This window comes from Eulemur rufifrons, chromosome 1 (assembly GCF_041146395.1).
Source record: "Eulemur rufifrons isolate Redbay chromosome 1, OSU_ERuf_1, whole genome shotgun sequence".
In the NCBI taxonomy this organism is placed as follows: domain Eukaryota; kingdom Metazoa; phylum Chordata; class Mammalia; order Primates; family Lemuridae; genus Eulemur; species Eulemur rufifrons.
In genome coordinates this window covers 93,364,025-93,391,144 of record NC_090983.1, presented here as the reverse complement: position 1 = coordinate 93,391,144, position 27,120 = coordinate 93,364,025, and the positions used below count along the sequence as shown (strand labels likewise).

The 27,120-nt window shown below is 38.3% G+C and overlaps 1 protein-coding gene across 3 annotated transcripts in view; it reads left to right on the top strand.

Annotated features, from left to right (window-relative positions):
• Positions 1-22,800, top strand: part of C1H2orf76 (chromosome 1 C2orf76 homolog) — a 61,213-nt gene extending 38,413 nt beyond the window's left edge. Inside the window, exons 3-6 of one of the 3 annotated variants that reach the window (XM_069473560.1) lie at positions 3,792-3,842; positions 7,680-7,717; positions 13,851-13,932; positions 22,492-22,800. In XM_069473560.1, the coding sequence (XP_069329661.1) occupies positions 3,792-3,842; positions 7,680-7,717; positions 13,851-13,932; positions 22,492-22,568 (248 nt within the window). In that variant the 3' untranslated portion in view covers positions 22,569-22,800. The remainder of the gene's footprint in view (positions 1-3,791; positions 3,843-7,679; positions 7,718-13,850; positions 13,933-22,491) is intronic. The other 2 variants (XM_069473552.1, XM_069473568.1) reach the window with 2 other exon arrangements.
• Positions 22,801-27,120: the final 4,320 nt, after the last annotated feature.

The window sequence follows — 27,120 nt, the reverse complement described above, 5'->3', positions numbered from 1 at the left end:
CTATGAAAAACTGACAGCTGATATCATACTTATGATGAAAGACAGTGTTTTCCTCCTCAGATTAGAACCAGGCAGGGGCCTCTGCTCATTGTCATTTCAGCATTACACTGCAGTTCTAGCCAGTTTGTTTAGGCAAGAAACATGAACAAATGGCATCCCTATTAGAAAGGAAGAAGTAGGCCGGGCGCAGTGGCTCACACCTGTAATCCTAGCACTCTGGGAGGCTGAGGTGGGAGGATCGCTCAAGGTCAGGAGTTCGAGACCAGCCTGAGCAAGAGTGAGATCCCATCTCTACTAAAAATAGAAAGAAATTATCTGGACAACTAAAAATATACATAGAAAAAATAAGCTGGGCATGGTGGCACATGCCTGTAGTCCCAGCTACTAGGGAGGCTGAGGCAGGAGGATCGCTTGAGCCCAGGAGTTTGAGGTTGCTGTGAGCTAGGCTGACACCACGGCACTCTAGCCCTGGGCAATAGAGCGAGACTCTGTCTCAACAACAACAACAACAGCAACAACAACAACAACAACAAAACAGAAAGGAAGAAGTAAAACTGGCATTATTTATAGTCAATATGATTGTAGAATATCCTACAAAGTCTATAAGAACTCTACCAGACGTAATAAGCTGAGCTTAGCAAGGTTGTAGGGGATACAAGATTAGTATGCAGAAATCACTAGTAGTTCTAGTTACTGGCAATATACAGTTGGAAACTGGAAAAAATTATAACAGTATCAAAAAACATGAAGTACTTAGGATATATTTTGTAGCGGTGTAAGACTTTTACACTGAAAACTCTAAACGTCACTGAGAGAAATTTAAAAAGGCCTGAATAAATGGAGAGCTATACTGCGTTCATGGATCAGAAAACTCAACATGTTAAGAGCCATGTCTCCTGAAAATGTTGTATAGATTTTAATCCCAGTGGGCTTTTTTTTTCTTTTAGATATCAAGCTTATTCTAAAATTTATAAGAAAAAGCAAAAGACCTACAATAGTCAAAACTACTCACAAAAAAGAAAAAAAGTTGAAGGAATTACACCATCTGGTTTCGTGACTCATCACTGTAAAGCTACAGCAATCAATACAATGTGTGTGGTATCGGTGTACAGATATGTATCTCAATGGGAAAGGGTAATCTTTCCATAAAAGGTGTTGGGACAATTTGGTAGCCATGTGCAAATTAATGAGCCTCAGCTCTTACCAGCTGCCATGTGCAAAAATAAAGTTGGCCAAGACCTAAATGTACAAGCTGAAACTATAAAATATCTAGAAGAAAACTTTAGTTCCCCCCCTTCTCAGTGCTGCAGAATGGGACTTGGAGACCTGGGTTCTAGTCCTAGCTCTTGACATCTTGGGCTGGCCAATTACCTTCTTGGGGCCTCAGTGTTTTCAATTGCCAGTTGAAGGGATTAAGTTATATTTATTCATTCAAGAATTTTTTTGAGCACATGCCATGTACCAGGCACTATTTTAGGTACTGACAACACAATGAAGAAAACAGGCTGTGGTTCCTGTCCTCATGGAACCAGTATGTGTTTATCTGTTATGTGCTGGACATTGTCCTAGGTTTTGAGAATATAGCCCATCATGTCTTCATGTCAAGGAATTTATGAATTCGTGGGGAACAGAGAAAAAAATAAACAGATAAAACTATAATTATAAAACATGTCACGAAGGAAACAATTATCAGAGGAGACCGCTCCTTTGGGCAGGGTTGTTGGAGGAGGTGACACTTGAGCTAAGATCTAAAGGAAGGAGGAGAGAAGGTGCTTGTGTGTGCCTCTGTCTTTGTCTTTCTTCTCTCAGAAGTCTAGAGTGAACGTGAGTCTGATTTGATTTCTTCGATTGTAAGCATCTCTAAGCGATACCTTCCTGGGGCCATCTGTTCTTCACCCTTTCTTTCAGGGGGTTTCATTGTCTAAATGAGGAACTATAAATGGGAATACATTGAATGTATTTAATTCTCCTTTCTGATATTCAATGAATACTTCTTTGGTCTATAATTCATAACTAAGTGAAAAACAAGAAGGATAAAATGAAGCCTCAGCCAGAGGTTTCAGACTGGGGTCTGGCAGGTGAATCCTGCCTCCAGAGAGGTTTCATTTGGCCTATAGTGTTTTAAAAGTCAGGAAATTTCAGCTCAAACCCTAGATTTCTAGCGTTGCCATTTAAATCTTTAGGTGTGGCCGCCGAGCCGATATCCCTAGGGCACGGGAATCAGTCGGAGCTGACTGGCCCAGCCCCCTTGGTTGGGCTCATGCTCTCGGGTCTCATGGCTCCCTCTTGTTTGACCTGCTTCACTCACCTGTTGTTACTTGACTGGCCCCATGTGAATTTGTTTGATTAAGAATCATCTGTGAGGTTTATTTTTTTGGAAACCTGGAAAGCCTGCTGTGAGTCTGATCCACTGGTACCGGGCTGGGTGACGCTAGTGCGTACCCAGGGAGGAGAACCACCATAGCGCTGGCTGCGTGTGTACCTTGGCCACAGCATTCACCACTGGAGGGCGCACTCTCAGGAGTGGGGACTTCGGGAACTGCTCGTTTACCCTGTTCCTGGAATACCTGGTAGTAGGCACTTTAAATGCTTGTAACATAAATGAATAAATTATATTTTAATTTTGGTATGTGTTTGACCCCAGAAAGGCATATGTACTTAAAAAAACACATTTCTTAATTCAGATGTGTGGGTTTTTTAAAAAAAAGTTTTCTTTAGTAGATACCACGTTCATGTGGTTTTAAGATCCAAATGTAAAAGGGAAGACAGTGAAAAGCCACCTGCCTGCTTCTGTTTCCCATCTGACCCGGTGGTCCATTTCCCAACACCCACTATGCAAGTTCAAACAGATATGACCATACATTGTTATTTTACTCCCTTTTTGCTAAAAGGGTGGATTTCTAAAAACAATGTTCTCTTTATACCTCTTTACCCTTGAAATCTTGAAGATTTTATATTAGTAGAGAGCTTCCTCCTTTATTTTTTTAAGCACTTGAAAAAGACTTTTCATTGTTTAGGCATATTATGATTTATTTAATAAGTACCGCATTGAAGGACCTTTTGATTTTTCTAACCATTTGCTACTGTGAACAGTGCTGCAGTTCATACCGTTGTATGTGTGTCATTTTACAGACACATGTGTGCAAAGTTTATCTCTGATAATTTCTGAAGTGGAATGGCTAGGTCAAGGAGTATGTGCATATGTAATGTTGATATATATTACCAAATCATCCTTTCTGGGGGTCATATCATCAGATGTTTTTAATTAAAATTAGCACTGGTATTTGGAATGTGTTTTAAGAAGAATGTTTACTTTGTTTTGTTTTGTCATCTTTGTGGAGTTAGAGAGGTTATTTTGTAGGTTTCCTGAATTTTGGTAAGAATAATAAGATTATTCAAGAACATTGGTTTCCACTAATGGCCAAAGATCCTTTAGGGTTCTCAGATTCCTTTGCTAACAAACATCAACTAATAGAAAATAAATAATGTCTCACATATACATATTAGTATATATTTCAAATATACATAGATACTATTGTGTTTAATAAAATATCAATTCTTTTAATAGTGCTAGTGAATTCTTAGTTCATCTAATAACAGCTCAACATCTTATTGTTGGTTCTATTGTTTTAGATGACCCTTGGATTTTGGCAGTTTATTAGCTTCATTTTGTGTTCTTCAGTTTTTTCAAAGTTACTTAGTCTGTAGATGTAGGAGAATAGAACCAAAAGACTATGCATGTATTATGAGTATTTGAATATTTTGTAATAAAAATAATCTTTCTCTTATAGATGTTCCTTTAAGGACCAGCCTGCCACCACCATTCAGAAATTATAAATATGGTAACCAGTTTGTCTTATTCTTTAAATATACATAAGTACATTAATATAATTTTGCATTTGTTTTTTGTTATGAATTTAAATTTGGTTTTCACAAATGAATTTACTATCTGTGAATAAAAACTAATTTGGAAGTTTATTTAGAAATATAGGAATTCTAGTGTATCATTAAAGTCAATTGTAACAGTAGGAAAGTGGCATATTTTTGAGGAATAATGTGTTTGGCAAAACTATGTCTAAAATGAGTTTCTTTGCCAGGTAATCAGAAAAGGAAAAATGATTGAGGGCTAAGAATTATAAAAACAGATTTAACATTTTAAATGCCAATAACTTGAGCATGTTATGTAGTCATTTTATATGTTACAATCAGTGATTTAAAAATGTAATAAGGCAAGAAGCTGGCTGTCATCGTTCGGTGTAAAGACTATAGTTACTAACCTTCAGCATAGAGACACTCGCTAAATTTTGAATTTGAGATTTCATTTGAAAGTTATGGTGCATCTAATAAATATTTCTGTTAATTGGTACAGACATTTTAAAGTATAAATGTTTTATTACCTTAGATTATTTTTTGGTGTAGCTTTTCATTCTGTTCCCATTTGATAAAGCAACTTATGACCTAAAATCCTTTGAAATCACAGTCTTCACTGTGTGTATGCATTTTAATATCCAGAGACTAATTGTGAGGTTATAAGGGGTAGTCAAGCAGAAGTTGAAGGCACTGAGTGGAAAGTACTTTGATTTATTGGACTTAAAGAATTTACATACTCAATATTGAATAAGAAAAAGGAATAAAAAGCATGATTAAGGTAAATATGAAACTTCTCATTTGTGGCTTTCATGGCTTTCAAAGCATAATGCCTTGAAATATATCCTTAAACTTGAATCAACCTACAGATGCCATTTCAAATTAGAATAGTTACATATGGTTCCCCTTTTTGCATAGTGCATGTGTGTGTGTGTGTGTGTGTGTGTGTATGTCTATATGCAAACTTGGGTTCCATGTCAGTTGTTTCGAAATATAAATTTTAGATAATGAAAGCGTTAGAATATCTGAGTTGCTAAGCATTATTGTGGTAGATAATGTACCTTTTAGATTATTCCATCTTATTAATACCCTTTCATCCTAGTATTTCTATACTGCTCAGATGAATTGACAGAAAACATGAATACATTTATCTGTGAAGAAATTAGAGTTCTGATAGACTTCAAGCGGCTCTTTGTCTGAGTTTGGCTCTTTAACAATCTACTGCTTTGTGTTGAACAAGAAAGGCCAAAGTGTTACTTTTTCACCTGTCATCCGTCATCCAGTATTGCTGCATCATGGTCTGTGGGAACAGGACACTGCACTGGGCGTTGGGGAGTGGAAGGGCACAGAGTCAGATTTCAGTTTTGCTGGTGACTGTCTCCCTGTCCTTGGGCAAAGGGCTGGTTCTCTTTGCCACCAACAGTCTGAGATTTCTCAGAGTTCCTCTTCCCATTTAATTGGCATCTCCATCCATTATCGATTTGCCATGCACCCTACTTATTTTAGAATCCCTATTGCTTAGCCATTGCGCCTGCAGGCACACGTATGCGTTGGTTGCTGTACAGTGTGGGCTGCTCACCCCTGTCTGTTTCATAAAGCCGTGTGAGATTAAACAGTGCATGTGCCGGCTCATTAAACGCTCCATGAATATGTTATTTTTATTTTCATGAGGTTGCTTTCTTCAAGGAATTTGCATTAAGGAAACAATACCCACAGATATCATTTTTGTTAATAAAATGAGGATTTTTTTAAGGAAAAACAAGTGAGAAGTGGATTATTTAACAAAGAAAGGGACAGTAATACATCTTTTGCTGGTTTGTCATTTCTCCTTTCTTACCCACTTCTCAGGTCTCGCTAATTTCTGTTGGAGAGAAAAATCTGCCAAAAATTTCTGTTCAAAACAATTCCTTTTCTGCTGGAAGGTGTAGACTTTTTATTGCAGGTTTGCCAAACCTATTAGAGCAATGATATTTCTAATTTAAAGGCCTACTAACAGGATATATAGAGCATGATTAATATTTAGTAAGGTCAGACTACAGTTTGGTACATTGATTGTGACAGACTTTAGGCTCCTGTTGTTAAAAAAATTCCTACTGGTTAGAAGATAAGGGAATTTCCAGTGGGAAAAAAAAAATTACTATTGGGTTCTCTAACTTGTCTCAAATAATAAACTGATATCTATTTATGGTGAGAAAAAGGTAACTCAGAGTAACAGATAATCCAAAAGTCACATCTAAAAATGTTCTTATGTACATTGTAAGCTTATTTTTAGCAATTATGGCATATTGACATTCCTACTATATTAATATATATTTTACCTAGGTTAGATTTATTTTATTTCTTAAGATTATAGAGTTAAAGTCCAAGGATTATGTTGACCTTGTTTTAAAAATTGCAATAGATAATTGAAAGCTGACTATTTAAAATAATGGACAATTCAGAGTGCTGGTTCTTAACTGGATAGGGATCCTATTCTATATTATGAGGACCTAGTTAAGTCAAGGTCTGTTTTTTAAATATTAATAGATCCTTTCATTTCATATCACTATTGAAATTCCTTGTTATAGTGTAATTGATAGAAATTAATTTTAGTTTAAGATCAAGAGTTTATTCAGATATAATAATACATTGTAATCATAAGCATTAATTAAATGGCTAAATCAAACTGAGTAAAGAGTTGGGGCCGGGCGCGGTGGCTCACGCCTGTAATCCTAGCACTCTGGGAGGCCGAGGTGGGCGGATCGTTTGAGCTCAGGAGTTCGAGACCAGCCTGAGCAAGAGCGAGACCCCACCTCTACTAAAAATAGAAAGAAATTATATGGACAGCTAAAAATATATATAGAAAAAATTAGCCGGGCATGGTGGCGCATGCCTGTAGTCCCAGCTACTCGGGAGGCTGAGACAGGAGGATCGCTTGAGTTCAGGAGTTTGAGGTTGCTGTGAGCTAGGCTGACGCCACGGCACTCACTCTAGCCTGAGCAACAGAGTGAGACTCTGTCTCAAAAAAAAAAAAAAAAAAAAGAGTTGGCAACTTTCTGAATTTCAACCGTTGAATGGCTACATCTGTTATATAATTAAGGGCTGATTATTGTAGAGTTAGAATTTTAACCAAGTGTGGAGAAACTACTTATTGGAAAAGCACAGTGTAGCCTGACTCCAAGAAAAACAGATTAAGGAGTGAAGTTGGCTTTGAATAGAGCAGATTAGATGGTGTAAGCCTGTGCAGAATTTGCAAACCAGGAGGCAGATATTGATATTCTTTGGGCATTAGCAGCCTTACTCAGATTACCAGTGATCCTAGATGAATAGTGTTTGAATTCTGAGAGTGCTAACACCTTTTCAGTGTCATCATTTGACCTCTTGTCATCGGATCTAGTCTGAGAGATGAGTAGATTTTTTTGAACTGCTTTTGTTAATGTCTGTCTTTACTTAAGACAGTTTTTTTTTTTTTTTTACATTATTTGCTAATCCTGGCCTGTAGTGACTCCAAAAAAGAGGATAGAGTAATGTGATTGGCTTGTCTTCTATTCTAAGAGAAGATGTGCTGAGTTGACGTCAGGTTCTGACACACACCCATCTGTGTGTGCCAAAGACCAAGGCTTTAAAGGATCTTTGTGCTTTTATCTTCACTTTTAATGATTTGCAAAAATAATTTTTATTTTACTCTATACCACATTTTTAAGTGAATCTGGTCATAAGTCAAAGACTTAAATTTCTCAATTTCATAGCCACCCCCTCATCTCACTTTAATAATTTGAAAAGAAGTTTTAGAATAATCTGTGTAAAAACACAACTTGCTTTTTTTATTTCAGATAAACTAAAGATCATTCATCAAGCACATAAATCAAAGGTACGTTTCACGTATGAAGTATCTGGCACCTAGCAAGTAATCAATGTTGGTTGATTGGTGAATAAGTGAATGAACAATGTACATCTAAAATATTTCCCATGATACTAGCACGTTTTGTTTTGTAGGTGCACTATTTACTGCCTTACTTTTCCATTAAAAAAAAAGGTGAAGTCATATTTCTGTTAGTAGTAGATCCTTTTAAAAGGCCTTAAAAAAAAAAGCATGGCGTATGTTGTTTATCAAGCACACATTTAACATAAAATAAGGACAAAACTTGGGAAAGTTTTATATATTACATATTAAAAAATATTACATATTAAGATGACATATTAAAAAGGAACTTATCTGGAAATCCAGTATCTTTGATTTTCTCAATTCTACACCGGAAGAAAAGGGCCAGAAAAAGATACAAATAATTTACTTGTTCTGATTGACTCCTGCCGTGTGTAAGAGAAGGCCCAGGACTGTAGCTCTAGGAACAAATCTAGTTCCACCAAGGCATAGCCTGCAATCCTGAAGTTGTCTTGCCTTCCCCAAAGACAGCTGTTTATTTATGTATTTGTTGTGTGTTTACATTTCTGTTTTCTTACTCTTTAAATGTTTTTTATGAAGCCACAATCAAAAGTTTGCTTCTTAAGACTGTTCTTTTTTCTTTAATCTCAATGACCTTCTATAGACTCCTCATAAAAGCAATAATCTTATTTTATTATATAACTACTCAATGACAACATAATATTCTTCATCTCTCCAATACCTAGCACAATGCCTGGTTCATAGGAGTTTTTCCGTAACAATTTCTGAATGAAGTATTTATGAATTCATTTCATTTCATTCTCTCTTCTTGTCATAGATGTACTCCATAAACTCAATCAGCTTTCAAATAAATGTATGTCATAGATCACAAAGAAAGTACCATGAGGGTATTTCTGTTGACTTTGTTTTTTAATTTATTTTATTTTTAATTTTATTTTTGTGTGTGTGTGTGTGGCTTAAAACAACACACATTTATTCTTTTACAGTTCTGGAGGCCAGATGTCTGAAATCAGTTTCACTGGGCAACAGTTAGCAGGGTTGGTTCCTTCTAGTAACTTTATTTTTTTATGCCAAACATTATGTATGTAAATGCCTCAAAATGTGCTCACGTGTGTCTGGAGCTGCAGTGTGGGACGTGCCCTTTCTGTGGGTACTGGAATGTATTGCCGCTGTCTCTGGCCACTGACTTCACTTTCTCTACAAAGTGTTTCCAATCTGGTTCCTGAAATGTAGAGAATAGGAAGTGTGTTCTTATTTTATAGGGGAAAAGTATATATAAATATGTTATGAAATATAAATAAAGTTAAAATAAAACAATATGCTCTTTGAAAAGATTGTAAAGCAAAGTGTGTCATCCTCCCGTCAGTGTTGCGTGTTCTGCACTGTTGGGCTTGTTCACATGCTCATGTTTCCTGAAAGGAGTAATTAGTAGATTATTCCTTTATTTAAATGAAGACATAGTTCAACCTGTTCAAATAATCAGTATTATGACATTTTTAAAAATCAGGAAATTCTCCTCCTGTAGTTGGAAGAAAAAAATTTTAGAATGGTTAGTTATATTTAAAACACATGTTTCACCCTGGCATGTTCTGGTTGTAAAGTTTGGGCTTATTTTCCAGTTGAATGATGTTTAAGGGGGGATTCCCCATACAAATTAAGTCACTTAGAATGTTGCTGGAATCTGGCTTCATAAACTTTCATCTCAACCCTAAAAGTCTAGTGAAGTACAGATTCTATGCTCTGGGGATGGTCTGCACGTTTGCACTTCAACTGTTACAAGGGAAAGAGTCGATATATTTTTATAGATACAGTTTTAAAACTTCAGAAGAACTTCATCCACATGTCCTCATTTGTGCCTTATCCAACTCCCAGACATTTTTCTCTTTCCCAAGTGATTGTTGTCCTTTCATCTTCCACTGCTGTCTGTGGGGCCTGTGGCATCCCTGGCCCAGCCTGTCAGTTTTCCAGCCCAGCTGCAATTAAATCTCCTTCCTCAGTCAAAGGGAGAGACTTCCAAATAACCCCTGTGTCTTAATGAACTCATTTGTAAATTTTCCCCATTTCCCCTTTTTTCTGGGTTTAGAGACTTTCCTAGTTGCAGATACCAGGTATCCTCAGAAATTCTTCCCATCACCATAGTAAAAAGATTATCTGGATACCTTCCCACCAGAGCCTCCTCTTTGGACTATGAGCTAAGTGTGGAATGACTGAATCAGTCAGTAGTACATCGCAAATAATTACCATTATGGGACTGTGATTATCAAAAAAATGTGTGTATGTGTTATGGATTGAAATCAGTAGTCTATTTGTAAAGTCAGAATATTTCTATTAAAAATAGTTTGAGGCCAGGCGTGGTGACTCATGCCTGTAATCCTTGCACTCTGGGAGGCCAAGTCGGGAGGATTGCTTGAGCTCAGGAGTTGGAGACCAGCCTGAGCAAGAGCGAGACTCCGTCTCTACTAAAAATATAGGAAAACAACTTAGCTGGGAAACTAAAAATAGAAAAAAAATTAGCCAGGCGTGGTGGTACATGCCTGTAGTCCCAGCTACTCAGGAGGCTGAGGCAGGAGGATTGCTTGAGCACAGGAGATTGAGGTTGCTGTGAGTTAGGCTGATGCCACAGCACTCTAGCCAGGGAGACAGAGTGAGACTCTGTCTCAAAAAAAAAAAAAAAAAAAAAAAAAGAAATTGAAATAAAAACTTTAATTTTTGGCTGGGCGTGGTAGCTCATGCCTGTAATCCTAGCACTCTGGGAGGCCGAGGCAGGAGGATCGCGCAAGGTCAGGAATTCGAGACCAGCCTGAGCAAGAGCAAGACCCCGTCTCTACTAAAAATAGAAAGAAATTATCTGGACAACTAAAAATATATATAGAAAAAATTAGCCAGGCATGGTGGCACATGCCTGTAGTCCCAGCTACTCGGGAGGCTGAGGCAGAAGGATTGCTTGAGCCCAGGAGTTTGAGGTTGCTGTGAGCTAGACTGACACCACAGCACTCTAGCCCGGGCAACAGAGTGAGATTCTGTCTCAAAAAAAAAAAACCACCTTAATTTTTGTCTTATATTTTGTGAGTTTGCAAACCAGATAGCTCGCCTTGTTAAAAGTATGTAAAAGGAAGAAGTCATACCCTGGAATAAACTTTACAATAAATGTGCAAGGGCTTTGAGAAGAAAACTTTAAAATGCTACTGTCCTCCCCTTCTCTCTCTGTCTCTTTGTCTGTCTCTCTCACACACACACAAACACACACACATACACATACACTCACACTCTTGAAAATATGAATCTGAGCTCTGAGATTAATTGTGCAGACTCAGTGAAGTAAATTCCTCTTAAACTGTGTATTTTATTATGTGAATTTCTACCTCAATTAACCCAAAATAAGACAAGTAGAAATGCTTAGGATATTTTGGATAGGAAGATGCAACAGCAAGAAGATGTCAATTCTCTCTTGAGAAATTTATAAATTTAATGCCACTCCAATAAAATACTAAGAACATGTGTGTTTGTGTGTGTATATATATATAATACACAAACTAAAGCTGATTAAAAAATTAATATATAAAAAACAAAGGAAAGAAATGAAGGTGACTAGGCCTAACATATATTAAGACATTAAAAAACTATAGCAATTAAAACAGTGTGCTACTATCACATGAGCTGGTAATTTAATGGCGCAGACTTAAAAGTCGAAAAGTAGACCCAAATATATATATAGGAACTTAGTGTATACTATACATGGCATTTCAAATGTATGGATAAAAGATGGAGGATTCAATGAGTGGCATTGGAGCAACTGGGTAGACATCTAAAAAGCAGTTTTGTTGAATCCCTATCTTCTTCTTTATGCCAATATGAATACCCCTTGGATTAATGGCTTAAATGTAAAAATTAAACCCATAGATGAGGACAGAGATAAAGTGGATTGAACATGACTTTATAATTTGTTCGAGTTGGGTCATGAGTATGAACAGGGGGTTCATTACACTAGTCTGTATGTATTGTATTTTTGAAAGTCTCCACAATTAAAAGTTTAAAATATGCAACTCATAAAAATATTTGAAGAAAACACGGAATTTAAAAAATAACCTTGGAGTGGAGAAAGTCTTTCTAAGTATGATAGAAAACTAAGAAACCCTAAAAGACTGATACATTTTACTTCATTAACTTATTTATTCAGCAAAAATTCATTTAGCACCTTCTGTTGAAAAAAAAACCACTACGAAAAATCAAGGAACAAATAAAAAGTGGGGGAAAATTTTCTAACTTATAGAAAAGGCCTAATTTCTTTAGTATATAAAGATATTCTGCAATTCTGTTAGATAAATTATCCTACAACTCCACTAAAAAAATATTTACAACTTTACTCATAATAAATGCAAATTAAGACTATGCTTATGTACATCTGTCAGATTGGCAAAGATCAGAAGAAGGTTTTGATAACACACTGTGTTGGTGAGGATGGGAAACAGGTACTGTCAGTGGTTGGTAGTGAGAGTGTAAATTGGCACCGCCTCTCTGGAGAGTTATTTGGCAACATCTGTCACAATGTGTATAACGTTTTTATTTTCAGAGAGTTGTGAATAACTCTCTGATCCAATGATTCTACTTCTAGGAATTTATCATACACACAAAACTTGTACATATGCAATATAATCTATGCACAAGGATATACATTACGGGATTATTTATGGCAGCAAGAGATTGGAAGCAACCCAAATGTCGATCAGTAGGGACTGAGTGGGGGCGGTGTGTGTGTCCCGTCGGTGGAATATGCCACAGCCTTGATAAACTGTGAAGCAGCTCTTACTGATGTAGAATGATTTTGAGCTACGTTTTTAAGAGAAAAAAGTAAGTGTTACATAGCACATGATATGCTACTGTTTGTGTGGAAAAATTGACAGACACATCTCCACCTGCATTACACGTACAGAGACAGTCTCTGGAAGGATGCACAGGAATTAGTACAAGCTCTCTGGAGAGCTGGTGGATCGGGTTGGGGGGAGACTTATTTTTCACTTTTTACCCTTATGTGATGGGAGAATTTTGTATCATAAGATGTATTACCTATTCTAAAATTATTTTTTTAAGTAAAGTTTCTTTCTTTTAATCTGTGGCTCTGGAGCTCAAGCCCTGTGCTCTGCGGCGAATGAAGTCCGGGAGCCCAGGGCGTGGCTTCCGGCCACCGGCCTTCTCTTTTGGCCGGGCAGAGGCCTTTCTGTTGGCTCTGCCCCAGCCGTGTTCTAGAAATAGAACGCGTTGCTAAACAGCTGCATTCTGGTTGACAGGGGGTCCTGTGACCAAGTAGTGGTCAGCTCTGCGTGCTGTTCAGGGCCGGGATCAACTCTGCGTTTTCTCGTGTAGTTATGAAGTCTAACTGGATTTGAAATGTCACTGGAGGGCACCCTCATCCACCCCCACCCCAAATCTCATAGAGATATGTTCCAGTTAATATGACAGGGAACCAAATGCTTATTAGCTGGGACAAGGCTTTTGGATATGTGACTTTGGCCATTTGAAGTAAACTTGCTTCTCTCGGAAGTCAGACCGGCCAGAGCTTGAACCCCAGCACCATTGCTGCCTAGCGTGTGCCCCGGCCTCTACCCTAACTTCTCTGATTCCTCCTGGGTTATCGTGAGGATGACACGAGAAGATGATGACCACGCAGTGACAGCTGCTAACAGTGCCTACTGCACGGCGTCACCATGCTGAGGGGCTGTGGCCTTATTCCATCCTCGCCACAAGGCCATGTGGAAGAGGTGTTCTCTTCCCCTGTTCTACAGAGGAGGAGGCTCAGTCTCAGAGATCATGTATTAATAGTTTTTTGAGAACACACAGCTGGGAACTGGTGGAGCCTGGGTTTGAACCCAGATCTAGCTCCAAGGCCTGTGCTATAGCACTGTCTCTCCAGGGCTTCATATGGTGTGTGCGCTTAGTAGGTCCTCACCGTGCACCTGCTCACGTCCCTTGTTATAGTAGCGGGAGTAGAATGTGACTTAGATTATAGCTATGACTCAGAGTAACAACTCTATGTCTTTGAGAAGTCCACCAAATGTGAAACTCATGTAAGTACTGTTAACATGCAGATTTTCTTTCTTTTTAGTCAAATGAACTTGTGTTGAGTTTGGAAGATGACGACAGACTCCTGCTAAAGGAAGACAGAACCCTGAAAGCAGCTGGAGTCGGTGAGAAAGGGGGCCTTGTGTTGCTAGAGGGGGCACTCGCTTTTCCGGATCGTATGATGAGGCCTGGCTGATTATATTTGGGTAACTTGCTGCAAAGTAAATGCTCCCCTTAGTGCTTTTCACACTCCCTGATGACTACTCAGAGGACAAGAACAATGTGATTCTGGTCGCCTGACTGAGGGCAGTAGAGATTGGCTCCCCAAATGTGCAGAATGCAAATAGTGCATTTCAGAAGTGGTGCTCAGAATTCTGCTGAGGGTCATCTTAAGTGATTGACAGGTTACTAGCACCATGTCTACTTACTCTTATTGTCATTTGAGCTGATGGTTTGAGAGAAAGGGACATAGTAGCACTAATGTGGAATAATGATATAAGATGTTGTCCGTGTGACATGCAATGTGGTTTCTGATAGTCTTCCAAATCACTCAGGGCCCACCAAGTCATGGAACTTAAAATAGTCTACTATGCAGCTGAAAAATTACCTGATTTGGCCTTTCAACCCGGAACATGCATGTAGTTCTATTTTAAAGAAATGTTATGTGACGTGTTTTGTGGCCATTAGATGTCACTGTTATTCTACTTATGTGTATACCTAAAGATATCTGGAAATAGAGGGAGTGAAGATTATCAGAGAGGTCTGAGCAGTTAAAGGCATTGTGCCTCTGACATGCCTCTGTGGTCAGTGACTATGATGGAGCGTCACAAATCACATGTCCTTTGTAGTTATTTGTACACACTGGTTAAAGAACACAATAAGTGAGGTCCACACTGGGAAGCCTTAAATTTTTTTCACAGGTGTTCTATTGAGTTACTTTAATCACATATGTCAGGAATTCACTTTTGAATGACTCGTGATTAACGTGAATTCCTGACATAGATCTTCCTATCTAAATAGAATCTTAAATAACATGTTGTGAAATCTTAGACTTGTTTTCTGTGTTGAAGTCTACAATGTTTGCTAGAATGAGTGTCTCTCTGTATTACGAATACATAAGGTCGATTGTTGTTATTTGAAAAACAATTTTTAATGTGGCATGTGTTTCTTCAGATACTATTAATGTAGCAGGTGGCACCTAGAAGGTAGCTCTGTTTGTTGTTAAAGCATAAAGCTATAATGAATATTATATATTGGTACTGATGTGGGAATTGACAGATAGCTCCATGGAAAAGAGTGGAAAATCCAAAAACAAAGTAATGAGAAAAAAAAGGTAAGATTTCACAAGATGATAAAGTAAACATCTCAAGTAAGTGGGGAGAGAATGAGTTAGCCAGAAAGTTACATCAAACCCATTGCCAAAATATCCAGGAAAATAAAACTCAAATCCTTATTTCAGTCTTTATCACAGTATAAATTCTAGATGGATTAAATGTTATAATGTAAAAAATTTTTAAAAAGAAAGTATAGCTCAATAATTTCATAATCTTGGGGAGGAGAAGAGCTTTCTAAGCCTGACCTCAAAGGCAGAAGCCATAAAGGGAGAGATTTGACCACATAAAACCTAAAAACTGTAAGCAGAGTTAAAGGAGAAGCAATGAAATATGAAAAAATATTTGTAGCATAGATGATAAATAAGAAGTTATTAGCCTGACTTTATACAGAGCTCTTGTAATTAGTATGAAAAAGATAAATAAGAAATTTTTACTGATAGAAGAAATAGCTAACATATGAAAAACAGTTCCATTGTATTAGTAATGAGAGAAATGCACATTAAAATAGATAAGTATTTTTTTGTAGTAGAGTCTAGTGGTTAAGAGTCCAGAGCTGGTCACGGTGGCTCCTGCCTGTAATCCCAGCTACTCCCAAGGCAGAGGTGGGAGGATCACTTGACATCAGGAATTTGAGACTAGCTTGGGCAACATAGACCCCATTTCTAAAATATTTTTTTTTTCTTTTTTGAGACAGAGTCTTTACTCTGTTGCCTGGGCTAGAGTGCCACGGTGTCAGCCTAGCTCACAGCAACCTCAAACTCCTGGGCTCAAGCAATCCTCCTGCCTCAGCCTCCTGAGTAGCTGTGATTACAGGCATGTGCCACTATGCCCGGCTAATTTTTTTCTATATATATTTTTAGATGTCCATATAATTTCTTTCTATTTTTAGTAGAGATGGGGTCTGGCTCTTGCTCAGGCTGGTCTCGAACTTCTGAGCTCAAACCATTCGCCCGCCTCGGCCTCCCAGAGTGCTAGGATTACAGGCGTGAGCCACCTCGCCTGGCCTAAAATATATATTTTTTTAAATTAGCTGGGTGGAGTGACTCACACCTGTAGTCCCAGCTACTTGGGAGGTAGAGGTGAGAGGATTGCTTGAGGCCAGGAGGTTGAGACCCACCTGAGGGATATTTTGAGACCCCTGTCTGTTAAAAAAACAAAAAGAAAACAAAAAAAGTTTAAAAAACCCTAAAAACTTCAAAAACCTAATTCTGCTTCTTACTATCTGGGTCACCTTGGGGAAGCAGTAATTAGTGTAAGATCAGGGACATGAAAAAAATGGAGTTCATGGTGTGGGGAAATGAATTCTCTTTTACTACTGTTGGGAATGTATGTTACCTCTAATTTTCTGTAGGACAGTTTGACCTAAGACTTTGTCAAGGTCAGCTTTCTGTCATATTTATTACTGAGCCAACAGGAACAAGCTATGAGGTTGTGAGATGCCTGCAGTGGGGGAATGGGGTTATCCCTCACCTTCTCTGTCTGTGAATCACCGATGCAGAGCTTTATTTAATGAGTGGGCATAGAATATATTGTGTGGTGCCCTTATTTAAACATGTTGATACTTACATGTGTGTATGTGTATATGGGGAAAAGATCACATACCAAAATTATAGAAATGGTCTCTGAATGGTGGCATTACCAGTAATTCATATTTTCCTTTCTTCTCTGTATTCTCTAATTGCTCTTCTTGTGATTTAAAAACTTTTCTACAGTTTACCTGTATTCCTTATGATTAAGGGACTGATATTAAAAAAAGAATAAACCCCTAAAGTTGGGGAAAATCTGTTTGAATGAAGGCTGTACATTTTACTTGCTTTGTGACTTTCTGTAAGCCACTATCCTCTCTGAGGATCTATTTTGGTTTTTGTAAAAATGGGAATGATGAAGCCTATTTCAGAAAGTTGTCAGAAGGGTTGCGTGAAAGAATGAGGGCATCGGGAATAACACGTGTAAAAGGCCCTCAACAACACCTGTGTGATCTGGAAACTGTCCTGGGGAAGGCAGTTGGCAAATTTTATTTATTTATTTTTGAGACAGTCTCACTCTGTTGCCCGGGCTAGAGTGAGTGCCGTGGCGTCAGCCTAGCTCACAGCAACCTCAAACTCCTGGGCTCAAGCAATCCTCCTGCCTCAGCCTCCAGAGTAGCTGGGACCACAGGCATGCACCACCATGCCCGGCTAATTTTTTTTGTATTTTCAGTTGTCCAGCTAATTTCTGTCTATTTTTAGTAGAGACGGGGTCTCGCTCTTGCTCAGGCTGGTCTCGAACTCCTGAACTCAAACGATCCTCCCGCCTCAGCCTCCCAGAGTGCTAGGATTACAGGCGTGAGCCACTGTTTCCAGCCTTGGCAAATGTTTTTACTTTACTAAAACATTGAATTGTTGGTTCTCGTCATTAATTTCAGACTGGCACATGTAGTGAACCGTCTGTAAAGGTGAGAATAGAATCCGTCTTTTTGTCGTCTTAGTTTGAGGCCATGGTTCTGGGATCAGAGTCAGGTCCTTTTCCCTGATTCCCCACTCCTTTCCGAGTGGGGTGGGGGCTCCGAACTGCCCTCCTGACCCTGGCAAGCCAGCAGCCCCAGGCAGGGGCACCTGGGGCACCGCAGGGAGCGATTTCCTCTTTTTTGCCTAGAGTAGCGTCGCTGTCCTCCAGGGACGGAGGCTGTACAAGCAAAGGCTGTACCCAGAGAAGGAGCTGAAGGTCCCCGGAGAGCAACAAAAAATTCTGAGTGGGAGTCGAGTTGTAAAAATGATACCTGAAGCATGTGATTTTTCTAGGGAATTTTCCCTCCCGTGGTGCCATGTGAGGTTAGGTTTTTAAGAGGTTTAAGAGAAAAATTTGAAGTCGGCCCTGTCTGCCTTTTCACCACTTGATCTTGCTGTAGAGCTGTCACTCTGCTATCACAGCCAGTTGCCATGGGAATAATGCCCGGGTAACAAATTTATCATTAGGACTTTTCTGTAGGAGTCATGAAAGGAAAAGAAAGGCTTTGAGAGAGGAAATTAGGGGGAAAAAACTTGTTTGAAGATTTCTTTTCTCACGGAGAAATTCTCCAGCTCATCCTCTGGCCTTTATCTGCACTGCAGATCCCCATTGTATATTCTACACCTGACGTCAGTGCAAGTTTTTGCCTGTGTACTCAGTACAAAAATATATAAATAAAAAAGATTTGCTTTGTGAAAGGAATAAGATAACTTGACCTAGAAATGTTATTTATTATTTAAAGACTTTTAACTTTGTTATTAACAATTGTAGTTTTGTGTACTAACTCCCCTAAGTAATAAATTTGTATGCAAGTTTTTTTTTAAGTGATATTTTATCTCTTTCATGTTGCTACATTCTACTACTATTATCTTTTGAATACACTCTGGTTTAAGAGAGAAATTGTGGCCGGGTAACTCTTCCAAAGCTGGTTGTTTTTTATTGGAAATATTTTAAAACAAGATATAGTGGGCCAAATGGTAAATGCTTGTCTCAGGGAAGAGTCCTCATCAAGCCAGGTCCTGTAACGATTCCAGAACTCCTCTGTGGTTTGTTTTCATTGTGCGTGTCCCTTCTGTCCTCCGCCCCCAACCAGAACCCCGTTGTGCCTCCCCATGCCTTTTGGTTATCTCATATAAACTGGGAATATTGTAGGATTCTTTGGCTCCAGCTTTTTTATCAGGATCGTGTTGGATTTGTTTCCTTGGTTTGGTTCCCTTTCCCCTTCTTATTTTGGGTAGTAATATCTTAGGGTATGCATGTTTTCTTCCTCAGCAGGGAGTCATGGTGGCTGTTGCTCACGTTTACGTGGAAATGGCGATGCCGGCTGGTCCTCGGTAACGGGGGTGGTGAGCCCAGGGAGTTGGGGGATTCCAGAACTCGGACTCAGAGTGAACCTCCGTAGGTTGTTCTTCCCTTTTTACCACCCCCACCTCCACCATTGTGGAAATTACAGGCATGTGCCCAGTCCATCAAAGACCTGGTTTTTTAAAAAATTGTTTTGTTTTCTTTAAACTGTAGCTTGAAATCTTCTCTGCCTGCTGATTCAAACCAGTCACTTGAAGCAAGGGTGCAATAAAAGGCATAACAGTTGGGACCTCTTTGAATTGCTGGCCTCCTTTGGTAAAAATTTAGAAATATAACTCAGCAGTGAGCACAACTTTGAATGATTTGTAGTTAGAATTTTGCAAAGTCTTGGAAGGATAGGCTGTACTTCCTGAGCAAGAGAGAGGATGAAACTTTGTTCTGGCCTCAGATTGCGGCAGAAGCCACACCTCGCCCTTCATGTATTTTTTTGGTCCATGATCTGCAGTTACTGTCACGTGGCAGCCTGCCCTGATCGCGGATTATCTGGATGACAAATCAGCGCACATGTCTCAGTCTCCTGTTTCCAGACATCAGGGGCTGGTGCCTCCTGCCACTTTGGGACTGACCAGCACCAGGATAGGGACTTAGAAAGTATGTGATAAATTCTTATTGAGAGATGAGTTTATTGAGATAAATTAGTTGATGAGTTTAAATACATTGCATTTAATTTTTCTTGGGATTTTACAGTTAAAATTGGTGGTTGTTATATTCTTTAACTTAAAGTCATTATTTTCGTGTTAAAGGGGGGTGTGTGTGTGTGTGTGTCTGACCTGTTTGGAAGCATTATAAAATTATTAATTTTATATCCAAAGTCTGAATGCCATGGCTTGTGTTCATGTCATTAAACGTGAACATCAGTATTAAAATGATCCTACAAATGTATTTGGGGGGTTCTTACTTGATTTCATTTGATAGTAAGACGAAGGGATGAAGTGGCAATGTATTTATTGGATTTTAGATTGCACGTTCATTTCAGATTCCCATGCCAAGGCACTCTGCACCTGACTGCACTGCCGCCTGCAGCACATTTAATTTAAAATCAGGTGCCCTAGGGGACCAGCACACACCGTAGACTTCCTGAGGGTTCATCCCCAGCCATTTTTAAAGGAGCCATTCTAAATAGTATTTGGGAAGCAGGAATTTAAGGGATAATGGTAGAAAGAGCGATTATGTAGAGGTCTTAAAAATCATTTCTGATGTGTTTTCACTTAAATTGGCAAATTTGCAGTGTAAGCCCCTGAAATGATTCTCTCAAACATTTTTAACAGAGTTTCACAGATTTTTAAAACCGTTATATTCTGTTTCTATTTAGGGCCACATTACTGAAGTTTAAAATCCATTTTATGTTTTATTAATACTTTTAAATGTTCAGAGTAACTTTTAATGTGTGTGTTTTCCAGTTTGTTAAGGGAGAAAAATTTTTTTTATCAACCTGAAGTATTTGCATTTAAGCCATTTGTCAATCTAGTTTTCTTGACAAAAACTGCTGTCATCTGAAAATAAAATCTTTACTGTAGATTATCTCATTTTGAGCCTATATTATGAGAGATGGCATAAATATTTTATGTAAATAATGGGTTGATCTGTAAGTTAATTAGACCCAAGAGAACCTACCATCAAAACAAAACTGCTCTGTCGGTCCTTGCTTTCCATCAGCTTCTTCTGAGCCTACCATTGCTGTACTGAAGAGCTGCACAACATATTAGTTTTTCAAAAGGGGTGCAGATAAATGTCAACTGCAGTAAGTGAAAATTGTAATTACAGTTAGCGTGGATTGAGCGAAGTGCTGTGTAGGCAAAGCCCTGTGCAAAGTTCCGTATGTAAATAGCACATCGCAGATAAAAGCTTGCTCTGTGATTATTAAGAACAGGGTGTCTTTTGCTCATTCTCCATCAGAAGGTTGATTAGAATCACTTGCAAATTATATAACTCTACCTCTGGGCATGCTTCCCTTCAAAAAAGGAAACCCCAGGAGCTTTTTGTATAAAGGATAGATCTCCAAATACCTTATCTTTGAATACTGAATTTTTTGAAGCCCCCTTTTCTGATTTTTTTTTAAAAAAAACTAATTCCAAGTGTGGAGCCTTGTGCCCATTCTTTTAAATGCCATTCTCTTGTAAAATTTAATGGTACATTAATTTACTCTTTGCCTAGGGTGCATCTGTTGACAGTGCCTTCTCATCGATCCCCAGTTTCTCTGCCGTGTCCCCAGGCACCTTGTGATGAGAGTTTGCAATCTGATTTTCATCTACTCAAATTAAATTTAATCTTGAAGTATAGTATAGGACCGGAATGAGGATCTGAGACGATGGGTGATTTTATTTTCTTCTCTCAACACTTCACTTTCTGTAACGAGCATGGGTAGCTTATGATTGAGAGACATTAAATTTGATATTCTTAAAAACAGCAAAAACATTTTTAATGCAATGTCATGCTAATCTCTTTAATTTCATTCATTTGTGATAAATCCTAATGATGAGATGAGAGTTGTAAAGGAAGAGACCAGTGGTAATCCTTGGCACCCTTCCTTATTATCCTATTTATTTGACTTGAAGAGTTTCACTTGTCTGTTTTCAGAGTATATGTTAATTGAGTGCTCAGTATTCATTACAAATAATCTTGTCTGTTTTCTCGTGGAGATTCTGAAGGCCCTTTTGCTCTTTCTGTAAAAGCCAAGCAGACTGTATTAACTTCTGGTTTAATTTAAAAAACGAATGTGGAACTTGTTGGCACAACACCTTAAAGAATTGCATGTTTAATAATTGGAAGGCTCTCCATCAGATTTGTCTCCAGTCTGAATTAATAATGTTGCTGACTTATTGTTTTAGAAGACAGAGTCCTTGACCTGCTAGGTTGAAAGAATTGTGACTGCTCTGAACCTTTGTGGGTCCTTTAGCTGTGCCATATCCCCTGTGAATAATTAGAGGTATTTGAAGGTATTGAGGTAGAAGCCAATTTGTGTCTTTCACTTTGCATATTGTTGAAGCCTCATGAATTAATCATAAGCAGGGCAAAAAATTAACTTCTTCAGACACATATTTTGATGGGTCATGAGGGAGAATGTAAAGTGATCTGTAAAATATTCTACTGATCCTCTAAGTATTAAATTATTATACCTACAGGCTAATTTCATGGGGGGGGGGAGTTCCTCCTCCCCCTCTTTCAGTAACTGAGTAGCATATTTGAAAACATATCAAGGTTTGTTATTTTCTAAGACGGTAAATGAGCAATTTTATGATTCCTGAAAACCACATTCTTGCATTAACTCTTTAATTTGTTGGTTATTTTTCTTTTTAGGTTTAAATAATTTGAATTTTAGACTCTTATAACTATACTTTAAACTTCTTGTTGATGTGGTGAAATGTATTATCTTTTTCACTTTGGGCATCTGAAGCTATTCTAAAATACAGAATCAAAGTAATACGGATTTCCATACTTGTTTAAAATTTAGTTTTATATTAATATCTTTTTTCCATTTTCTATTTTTCTTTTTTTCAGCCAGTGAAACTGAAATTGCATTCTTCTGTGAAGAAGATTATAAGACCTACAAAGCTAATCCCATTTCATCCTGGTGAAAACGTCTCGGGGGCTGCCTTTTTGCATACCTGTATTAAGCTCTTTATTCCACTACTGAGTTTTTGAAATTGACAAACAAATCTTAAAAAATTAATCCCAGGCTCTACTATTTGAGCCAAAATCTGGTGATTTCTCTCTCTACAGTTCTCCTCTCTCTCTCTCTTTCTTGTTGTAAAATAATATATTATGAGGAAAACATTTGATTTTTTAAAAGTGAAGTAAACTGTTATTCAAAAATCGTCTTGGAATATTGTTTTTTAAATCATAATTTGTTTTCTAAAATTAGGAATTATTTTTGGTGACTTGCATTGTTGAGTTCTTTAAAAAGATTGTAAGACTAAATCATACTGTTTATTCTGTATTTTTTCCATAGTTTCTAATTAGAGTAACTGTTCTTGTCTTTGGCTACTAGAGATTTTGAGTTCTCTTAGACGCATCAGTGCTATTTTGTAGTTCAGGGAGTGTTTGATACACGTGACCATACATGAAATTGAATTGTGTATATTTTAGGGAGGTTTTATGATGTAAGAGAGTTACTCTTCTGTTTTTAGTATCTCAGCCTATACAAATAACCCTGCTGAATTTTTTTTTTTTTTTTCCTGAGCTGTGTTTTTCGATTTCAGGAGCAAACTACAATGGAACCAAACTCATTTATTTTGAGACAGGAGGTAGCAGGATGCTTGCACATCTGGAAGAAATTGTTCCTTGAGCACAAGTCTATGTCCTGGAAGATACATTTTTTCAAAATAATATAATACTTTTAATTCCTGATAATAGCTGACTACCAGCACCTGAGGAGGAATAGTTTCAAAGGGGCCTCTCAGTCAGCTTGTGTCTAATCAAAACTCCTAGAGAGGTTAGCTGGCTCTAGAATTATTCCATCAACCCTTAAAATTGCCAATAGGGCAAATTGTTTTCATTGTGGTACAGTCTAACTTAAGAAAACCTATTGTTTTTAAAGAATCAACTCTGAATGTCTGATTAACGTGATCAGAAGATGCTGTGCTTTATTGAAAGAGTTAATAGTCTTCTTTAAAACAGAAATTCTATTTATTTTATTCATTGAACAAAGTATTGAGTACACAGATGACCTGGGTTTCTGGGGAGTTAATAAAGAAGAAAGTAAGACACGGTTTTTGCCCGAGTGAGTGGGGAAAGAGAGTATAAGCAAGTGATTTTAATAGAATATCAGTACTGCTACGGGAGCATTGTTGACAGGGTAACTAATTCTGTGTGGGATTATTTTTATCTTATTTTAAAGAAGTACCACTTGAGCTGTACTTCAAAAGATTGAATAAGAATTTTTGCTTAGAAGAGAAGAAGGGGAAGCTTTCTGGAAGAGGGCCTAGCATATTGCAAAGGCGGAGCACTTGGGAAGAGTTTGAGGTTTCAGTAGAAAGCACAAGTTTCAGTGTCACTAAAAATAATTAATTTAAAAATTTTTAAAAATGATTAAGGGTGCTTTTTGTTTTAGAAACAGGATCTTGCTCTGTTGCCCAGACTGGAGTAGTGGTGCTGCAATCATAGCTCACTGCAGCCTCAAACTCCTGGGCTCAAGTGATCCTCCCACTTCAGCCTCCCGAGTAGCTGGGACTGTAGGTGTGTGGCATCACACCCAGCTAACTTTTTTATAAAAAATGTTGTGTAGAGGCCGGGCGCGGTGGCTCACGCCTGTAATCCTAGCACTCTGGGAGGCCGAGGTGGGTGGATCGTTTGAGCTCAGAAGTTCGAGACCAGCCTGAGCAAGAGCAAGACCCCATCTCTACTAAAAATAGAAAGAAATTATCTGGACAGCTAAAAATATATATAGAAAAAATTAGCCGGGCATGGTGGTGCATGCCTGTAGTCCCAGCTACTCGGGAGGCTGAGGCAGGAGGATCCCTTGAGCTCAGGAGTTTGAGGTTGCTGTGAGCTAGGCTGACACCACGGCACTCACTCTAGCCTGGGCAACAGAGTGAGACTCTGTCTCAAAAAAAAAAAAAAAAATTTTGTGTAGAGATGGGGTCTCATTATGTTGCCCAAGTTGGTCTCAAACTCCTGGGCTTAAGTGATTCTCCTGACTCGGCCTCCCAAAGTGCTGGGATTACAGCCGTGAGCCACCGCGCCCAACCTAAGGGCCCTACTTCATATCTTTCACCAAAATTTCAGATGGACTAAATAACTAAACATGAAAAACAAAATGATCAACGTATTAGAAAAAAATATGGATTATGTTTGTGACTTTAGAGAAGGCCTTCTTAACAAGCAAAATGCAAATGCCATAATTTGGTAGATTTGATGTGTTTATATGAAAAACTGATTCCAAAAACAATCATAAAGGTTGAAAGACAAAGTAAAGACTAGTGTAGGCCGGGCGCGGTGGCTCACGCCTGTAATCCTAGCACTCTGGGAGGCCGAGGCGGGTGGATCGCTCAAGGTCAGGAGTTCGAGACCAGCCTGAGCAAGAGCGAGACCCCGTCTCTACTAAAAATAGAAAGAAATTATATGGACAACTAAAAATCTATATAGAAAAAATTAGCCGGGCATAGTGGCGCATGCCTGTAGTCCCAGCTACTCGGGAGGCTGAGACAGTAGGATCGCTTAAGCCCAGGAGTCTGAGGTTGCTGTGAGCTAGGCTAACGCCACGGCACTCACTCTAGCCCGGGCAACAAAGTGAGACTCTGTCTCAACACAAAAAAAAAAAAAAAAAAAAGACTAGTGTAAACTACATGTCCTTATAAGATAAAGGATTAGTTTCTAGAACATATAAAGAACTCTCACAAATCAATGAGAAAAGAACAAACATACAACAGAAAAATGGATATATTTTATAAAAGAAATTAATATGAAAGGAAACATATATAGCTTATAAGCATGTGAAAAATGGGCATCTTGTTATTCAAGGAAATTCAAGTTAAAACAACAGTAGGGTAGCATCTTCACTCATCAAATTGGCAAAAAATATAGGATTTGGTAATAAGTATTGGCAGTAACATGTGTCTATGCTGCCAATGGGAGTATAAAGTCATGTTCAATCACTCAGGCAAGCAATTTGGTTTGGTATCTATTAACAAATCAAATGTGCATATTCTGTTGACCCAGCAGTTCCAGTTCTTGGAATTTATCCCAAAGAAACCCTCTCGTGCCTACAGAAGCAGGCATTTATAAGTTACTTCACCACAGTGTGATTTATGACAGAAAATCACTGTAAACACCCCAAATGATGCTAATAGGAGAATACTAAATAAACTCTGGCATATCTATATTCTGGATCCCTACTTAATCTAAAACAATGAGGAACATCCATGTTATTAACTGACATGCGATGGCCTTTGAGACATCTCGATGGGTGAAATTGCAGAATGATTCATAAAATGTGATATTTGTTTTAAAACACAAAATGAGATGTATATATAATGTGTATATATGTATGTTGCTATGGACTGAATGTCTATATCCTCCCCAAATCCATATGTTGAAACCTTCACCCCCAAGGTAGTGGTATTTGAAGGTGGAGCCTTTAGGAGGTGACTAGGTCATGGTGGCCGAGCCCTCATGAATGGGGTTAGTGTCCTAATCCCTAGAGAGACCCCTTGTTCCTTCTACCACATGAGGTTAGAGTGAGAAGACAACTGTCTATGAGGACGTTGGCCCTTACCAGACATCATATCTGCCAGTGCCTTGATCTTGGACTTCCCAGCTTCTAGAACTGTGAGAGAGAAATTTGTTGTTTATAAGCCATCCAGTCTATGGTATTCTGTTAGAGCAGCCGGAATGGACTAAAACATGTGTATGTGAATGTACACATGGTTCACACATGTATACACACGCACTCAAAAGGCCACATACCATATTGATAATGTTGATTACTTTGGGGGTGGGGGAGGACTAGGGAGGCGAAGGTGGTAAAAAGCCTTATCTATAATGTTTATAAGGAGAGGGTATTTGTGTTAAGAATTAGTAAAAACAAGCTGAGAGCAGTGGCGCATGCCTGCAGTCCCAGCTACTCAGGAGGCTGAGGCGGGAGGGAGCCCTTGAGCCCAGGAGTTTGAGTCTAGTCTGGGCAATATAGCAAGACCCCGTCTCTTAAAAAATTGGTAAAAACAAAACCAATACACATACAGAAATCTGAAGGAGGAAACAACTCATCGGGCAATTACCGTAAACATTTGGACGACATATTTTCATCTAGGTTATTTTTTCTATGTATATGTTTTTTAGTATTTCTGATGTTTTTAATGTGTTTTAAGTTATACAAGTAATATTTGCTTGTTAAAAACAACCAGTTTTAAAGGTTAAAAGGTTAAAATCCCTTCCTTCAAAGGTCACTCCTTTGTACAGCTTGGTGTGCATACTTTCAGACCCTTTTTTCTGCACATACATCATTATTTAAACATATAGGTATGCATTTTAAAGCATCATTTTATGCATTTTAAAGCATCATCATTCTTTTAAATATGGTTAGGAAGTCTCATTTTTTTTCAGTCACCACTGTGTGCCAGACACTATGTGGTCTATGTACCATCTCATTTCACCCTCCCAGAGCCCGTGACAGAGCCCTGGGGAGTCCTG